This window comes from Zychaea mexicana, assembly GCF_025766255.1.
Source record: "Zychaea mexicana strain RSA 1403 chromosome Unknown BDB00scaffold_111, whole genome shotgun sequence".
In the NCBI taxonomy this organism is placed as follows: Eukaryota; Fungi; Mucoromycota; class Mucoromycetes; order Mucorales; family Lichtheimiaceae; genus Zychaea; species Zychaea mexicana.
In genome coordinates, this window is record NW_026516774.1 from 137,493 (window position 1) to 145,046 (window position 7,554).

Here is a 7,554-nt window from a genome sequence, read left to right on the forward strand (position 1 = left end):
GCTGGATTCGGACCGACAACCTCTCAACAGAAGTCAGAGCCTGCGCCCCACAACTCCACTCACAACGACTACACAACTCCCTTCCTCGGACTTCTGCAAAAATCTATTCTAATTTTCATAATTCGTCCACTTCTTTGTGTCAAAAGAGTCAAAGAATACTGATTTAATTACATCCATTATCCTCTTTCTCTTCCGTTTTGAAATGAAGGTAGAGTCGGTCAATTTTATGCTGGTCATATTATACACATTAATTTGCCCTATTAGATGATCGCTCTCAACCCACTCTTTGCGTGTCTTTGATTTCCATCATTTCTCGATCTGCGTCTTAGTTTGGTCGCCAAGCCGCTGCCCAATCGAACACAACAGCATACGAGATACCGTCGATAGATTTCCTTAAATTTCCCGTTCCTTAGCCCATTTGGTAAAAACTTCGTGAAAAGAAATAGAGAAATAGAAACGCTACCCATGAGAGGAACATCTCGTCAGCAAGTCCTGGCGAGGCCATCTGGCAAACGCTTCAAAAATATAAATGGAGAATATAAGAAACGCGCTTTTAAAGAGATATAAAGAAAAAACGCTACCCATGAGAGGGACATCTCGTCAGCAGGTCCTGGCGAGGCCATCTGGCAAACGCTTCGTAAAAAGATATAGAGAAGAAGAAACGCTACCCATGAGAGGGACATCTCGTCAGCAGGTCCTGGCGAGGCCATCTGGCAAATGCTTCAAAAATATAAACAGAGAAGTGCAATCAATGAAGGATAAACCAAAACCACGCATGAGGGGGACAGCTGGACACCGCACCGAGCCGAAGCCATCTGTTGATTTCTTGGGCTAAAAGGTTTTTGATCGTTAATTGCTATCTCCGATTATATTTTCTCTTTCTTCGCTCCAAATTCCGATGTTTTCTTTTACACTCACATAATTTTGCGAGTGCGTTCTCATATGCTTGTTAAGCGGTCAGTTGGTTCGAATTGCAAGATGTCTCTCCATTCTCTCATGGCCCAGTCTTGAGGTATTATTAATACTATAATTTGCATGCATTGGTAAAGTAGAAGAAGAACCCAACTCACACCGTGATGCTGGCTACATACGAGTTGGAGTCGGAGGGTGAAGCGCTTCAAAAATTTGGGGTATCGCGAAAAGGGGTGCACACCATTGGGTGTGCACCCAGTCAAAATAAGCCACTTCACCGAAACGAGCGATTAGGGTGCACACTGCAAAGTGCACCACCGTGTACCTTTCTATTTTATCAATAAGTCAAAAACGTCCCCTGTTACAAAACCTGGCATCACCATTTTGCACGAAAACATAACAAGCGAGGATAAAGAAAAAGCGTTTGCACAGATTAAACACCCACTTGCTGCTTGCTATATGAAGGTTACCCGGGTGATTGATGTCCAGGATAGAGCACCACTTGATGATGATGACTTCGAAACAGAAAGGGAACTGCCATCAGCTCATACCACCATTATTTACAGATAGACACTAATTTTACATCCATCATTTTGATATCGTTGTTTTTTTTATACTCTCTCTCTTTATATTTACATATGCATATATGTACTATACGAGCTACATTATATACTACAAGACAAGTACAACCCTGTTAGCGCATATTACATTTCATGCCAATATAAATAAGGAAAAATTCGGATTGCAGGTGCATGTGCACCCCGCTGAGAGGGTGCACCCTCACACTTGAGGAGAAGTAGTCACATTTTAGAGTGCACCCCCCAATGGTGTGCACCCCTTTTCGGGTCCCTCAGCCAGAACAAATTCCATTCATTGCGTAGTGCAAATACTTCAAGAAAGAAAAACCATCGGTATATGCATGTATAAAGATCATCAAGTATATGTACATTGTAATCATTTGCTAAACACTTTTCCTCTTGCACTCTTCTTTGTGTGGAGTATATTACTACGAGTATGGTCATTCCTCACCTCAGATAAATAAGAGCAACGAAGGCTATTTGTTTATAAGAACAATCCTACATAGAACAGTGCGATATCGTTGAAATTTCAACCACAAAATAGTATGGAAGCGCATATGCTTACATGGTTCTCCACTTGAATTCAACCTCAATGAGGGCTCAAAAGTTTTGAAACAGTTGAGAGTTGACACCACGTGTGAGTGATTTAAGCAGCATCATATATATATAGTGGGTACTCAAAAATTTTGAAAAAATAAGAAGGCTAGTATCAGAGGGTTGAGATTAAACGGGAACCATTGTAACTGCGTACAAGTAGCAAACACAACTATCAGTCTGCGAAACTATCGACTCACTATTGGCAATCATAAATGAAACATTTCCTTTGTCTGATAAGCCCAATTAAAGAGCATAACACGCTAGTAAAAGAGTGGTGCTATGTATGATACATAAAATGGAGGACCTGGTTAAAAGGTGGATGATACTGGCTCTAAGAATGCGCAAGGGCAGCCACACGACATGGTTATATGAATAAGCATCTCTATGCTAATTTTTCGCCAGCTATCCGAATTGGATTACCCTGATTATGGCAGAAGTGATGGTATCATGTTGTTATGGGAAAAATGATATTTGTACAGGGTATACTAATTGTGTTGCTTTTTGTTAGATTGAGAGAAGCTGTCTTGTGAATGAAGGGGGGAGTTTGAAGATGATGATGAAGACGAAGATGACAGAGAATGCGGGATAAAGGATTCGGGTAGGGGATTGACTCTCGTACCGTCGATCACTAGGATCCGAGTGCTATGGATTTGGTTGAGTGTCCCATCAACGATCATTTTTCCTTGGATTGCGAGCTCGATTAGTAGAACAATTCGCAAAATGTAGTCAGCGCTGCCGCTTGGATACTGTAAGTCTTTGATTCGTCGGATACGGGTAACAAATCCTTCTAGAACATCGACATCAAGTAAGGTAACAGCGTTCCCTATTGGATTGAGGCATCAAAAACATGTTTGTGGGTTTATCATCAAATTTGGAAATACTTTGCAGTTGCATCATACCTTTGATGTTGTAACCTAGTACATGAGCATGGTGTAAGATCGACGGCATTGGAGTTACAATTGATGCGAGCATGTCCTTCAGAACAATCAGAAGCTTTAGCATGCTATCTTTCATTTCCTTGGTATCGTCATTATCTTTTCCAATTCCGAGCCCCCCCCTCTATACTGCTGCTCGTGTAGATGGTGTCGATGCGATGGCCCATTGTTTTCTTCAGTGACGCATCGATGGCTGCGAGTTTTCTTTTGTTATTTCTTGCCTAGGCGTTTGCAATGGGGGACATCTAACTCCAATTAGATATTAGATAATACTATTGGCTGTAAGAAATCTATTGGCTGTAAAAATCCAAATTGTACAAAAAATTGAATTTTGTGTATATATAAAAATAATTGGTAAGAAAGGAATGCCAGGTATAAATTCACATTATGTTATATACCAGTTGAAGAAAATATTGTAAATAGTAGAGTATGCAATTTTATAATATACCAAGATTATGCTTATTGATATATTCCTTCAATAAATCCTTTTGATTAAATTTATCAATTGATAACCAACTGTTATCATCAGCACTATATCCAACCCATTTTACCTCAAACAAATATGTACAGTGAACCCCCGCTTTTTGCACCCCCGTTTATTGCAGATCCCCACTTATTGCAACTTTTTTGAGCAGATTCCCGCTCAACACTTAGTAAAATTGCAGATTCCTCGGTTTTTGCAGATTGCAACTTGGAAATCAGGACCTGCAATTTCCCGCTTCAGCCTTATATATTGTATATTAATATCAAACTTCAGAGACAGTGAGACTCGAACCAGTGACAAAAGAGATACACTATTGTATTCTATTATTTAAGAGCTTTTAAACCAAATAAGGAAAGATGTGATTGCCAGCTTATCGATCCCACTTATGTAACATATTCACATTTTGCAGTTCCTCAGTTTTTGCAACTTTTTTGACGGTATTCCCGCTGTTGCAAAAAGCGGGGGCTCACTGTACCATTTTCAGTTTTATGCCTAATAATCTCTTCTATTTCATATGATGCCATTGCTTGTTGTTTCCCTTTATTTCGCTTTCTTTTTCTACTACGCTCATTAAATCTTGGAACATCATCATTATCACTATTACTCTGATTTGAATTATTATTAGATTCATTATCAACAATCATTTCTTCATTTGATATAGCCATATTAAGCAGGTCATTTTGCAATCTGATCATTTTATCCAGTTTATCTTTATTTTGTTTATCATTGCTGACCACTATATCAATTAGTTTATGCTCTACTGGAAAATTAAAATCATTACTGTGCCATAGTTTATAGTGTGGTAAAATAGGAATATTGAACATTTCTATAAATTTTGTAATATTTTTTAATAAACAAGCTACACGAAATTGCAGATTATAGTATTTTATGTTATCCATTTTAACAACTGACTTGTTATTATTGAATCGGCAGAATTTATTCCCAATTTCTGAAAATTGATTCTCAACTTTTGTCCTAAAACTTCCAAATGTCTTATTAAAATGATCTTCTGTAATCGTTAAGAGCTGATTTACATTTTTACATATAGGGTATACAAAATTATCATGACTAAAGTTATATCCTTTTTCATTATCAAGCTCTGTAAATTGTGTGATAAATAAAGTATATCCACCATCAACTGCCATTATGTCATTCTCATGCATATATTTAAATAATTTCATGTTTAAAAACATGCTACCATCTGAGCTATCAGAACAAAAGTCACTTTTAGAAGTATAAATAATCATATCATTCATATCACTAACAAATTGGGTATGTATTCCATTCTTCTTAAATTTATAAGAATACATTCTTTGAAAGTGGTCAATTTCAGTATCTACATAGTTAATTCTTGAATCATGGCTATCTAATACAAGTGTTACATGTTTAAATAAGTCGGGATTATGCTTTCTAGCAGATAGAATACGTAATTTGATAGATGAAAATATGTTATTCATTGAATCATTTACTATTTTGTTGATTCGTTTGTAGTTGTCCTCATCTATCCAAAGCTTTTTATAAAATGTATGAAATGTGCTATGTGGTATGGTGCATGCACCTTATAATCCGCAATTTTGGAATTTGTTTCAATTTCGAGTTTTCAGATTCCGATTCTATTTATGGTAATTTTTTATTCATTAATGCCTACTTTCCGATGGGAGCTTGTGAATTTCCTCACTTCTTCATCCGCTGCCCAGGCATCCTTCCCTTTACTATATGCTTCTATATAACGGAAACATCTTTTGTAATATCTACGAATTTTTGTGGGATTATCGGGGGGAGAAGCTTTATCTAGAGCAATGGGGAGGTGTTCCTGAAGGCCGGCATAGGAGTAGTCGCACATTCCTCGTACTTCGCGCTTGCAGTCTGACCAGTATCGCTCAATCCAATTTGTTTCACAATGAAACTTTGGATAAAGGTCGAACATCAAACCTTCTTTGTTCAAAGTCTCTTGCAACGCAGATTTCTGGTGCTTGAAATCGTCCTGGGATGCAAGACAATGCAAGGCACAGCACTCGGTATCAACCAGTCCATCTCTTCTTCTGCAATCAAATCGCCATTTCTTCCCTTCTCTACCAGGAGAGCGGTCGTCATCATGCCAAAGTCCTCTTTCTTCTAGGATCTCTTCAACCCCTTTGATCTCTTCCCACTGCTTCACATTGCCGCTTTTCGTCCTTTTGGTTTTCGTAACATAAAACGTCTGTTTGACGATGTTCTTCTTTTGATGGTGGTAAAATTGAGTGTCTTTGAAGCGGTACTTGTTCCTGTCCGGATCGTAAACTTTTCTCCCTTTGATCATTCGCGTTGCAACAAGAGCGTCAGGGCCAAAAGCGGTATGGTTGGAAGACTGGTCAAATAGAAATAATCCCACGCACTGCGGATGCAGTTCTTTGAAGATCTCGATAACTTCCTTAAGCTGCACAATAAGGTTTTCCGCACACCAGAATCCTTCTCGATTTGCACCGGCATAAAAGAGCGTGCGCGACTCCCTTCCATCAACTCGCATCGTACCATGACAGGGACACTGAAATTCACTGACCATAATAGACAATCCAGGTCCCTTTCCTCTAATTTGTGCTTCGCCTTCGGAAAACCGACCTTTCTCGTTTCCGTCGTTTGCATAGAATGTGGATTCATCATGAGTGACCATGATCCACTTTTTCTTATCCCCATGTTGCAATGTTGGCTCGATGATGATCTCCATATTTTCGCCTATGTGCTGTTTACGTCTCATCATCCGTGTTGCCCATTCCTGTCGATACTGAACTACATCCGCTCTTTCATGTCCATCAAAATAGATGCCTTTCGTGTTTTTGCGATACTTAAAGCCCCATGTATCCATAAACGTGCGCAAATTAGACAAGGAGACAGACACAGCGGTTGTTCCCAATATGGTTGGTAGAATAGCATCCTCAATATGCTTTTTCAAAAGATGAAGATCTCTTTGCATAGATTTTTCACGTTTAAGCCATTCAATGCATTGGTCTTTTACGTCTTCATGATTAAGGATGGACGTATTTTTTGCGTGCTTCCCTTGATGAGACATGGGGATGATGCCTGTCGAATAGAATTCGTCTGCCCACTAGCGAATGGTGCGGCTGCGGTATGAATGTTCTTGGGCATTGGTTTCAAGGAAGAAAAAGTTTGCTGCTTCTTTGGATGCCTGACCTATTGACATTTTGTATTTCAAAAGGTTTTTGATATACATTTTCACGGCATAATGACGCTTGATGTAGTCCTTTTCGTACTCCTTTGTTGCTGACTCAAGACCCAAGGTCGCCTCATCAAGTGCCTCAATCAAACAAAGCAAGGTATCTCCATCATGATAATCGATGCTATAACGGTCGTCGTCGTCATCGTCGTCTCCTCGTGCTCTGTCGATGCGGGTTGGAGCGTCGTTGCTGGCTTGCTGCTGTTCGACAACCGGAAAGAGCGAATTGATAGGCGTGTGTGAGTTCACTGCATCTTCCTTCTTTTTCGCTTCGGTTGTTTCGACTCTCCATTTCTGGGTACGTGAAGGAACGAGCTTATTGTATGTTCCGCGTAAGTGGGAATCGCCGTTCTTCTTCCACTTCAGCAAGTCAAAAGCATTTTTTACGGGCACTTGCTCCTCACCCTCATTTTGAGGGTTACTAGCTGCAATTTGCTGCACAGTATTGACGAAATTCCCAATTTCCGTTCGAATGCGCTTTTTAGCAGCTTTCTTTTGACCTTTAGGACGAGGCATAGTGGAGAGTTGTGTAAAATAAGCAGGAGAAGGCAAAACAAATGGGAACCTGAAATAGTAACCATTCGAAAGTGGCTTTGTACAGCTTAAATATTTTACCGGCACGGCTAAACTACGTTTCCGTTCGCTTGAATATAATCCTATATGTTTCAATTTCCTATCCCTCAGCCAAAAGTGACCAACTTCAAAGGCCTATAACTTTTTTTAAAGAAGCAATAACTCAAATCTAATCCACAAATATTGTTCTTAAAGGCCTAAAAAAAAAAAGTAGCCGCTTTTTTTTTGATTTTAAGATGATAGGAAAAAGTAGTAGGGATTCGA

The 7,554-nt window shown here is 39.2% G+C and overlaps 1 protein-coding gene across 1 annotated transcript; it reads right to left on the reverse strand.

Moving 5' to 3' along the window:
- Positions 1–6,634: 6,634 nt before the first annotated feature.
- On the reverse strand, positions 6,635–7,233 carry BDB00DRAFT_791981 (uncharacterized protein; the record flags this gene model as incomplete). The annotated part of the gene is made up of 2 exons (XM_053121079.1): positions 6,635–6,674; positions 6,713–7,233. 2 exons carry the CDS (start codon positions 7,231–7,233, stop codon positions 6,635–6,637), a joined length of 561 nt encoding a protein of 186 aa, XP_052974607.1.
- Between the last annotated feature and the right edge of the window lie 321 nt (positions 7,234–7,554).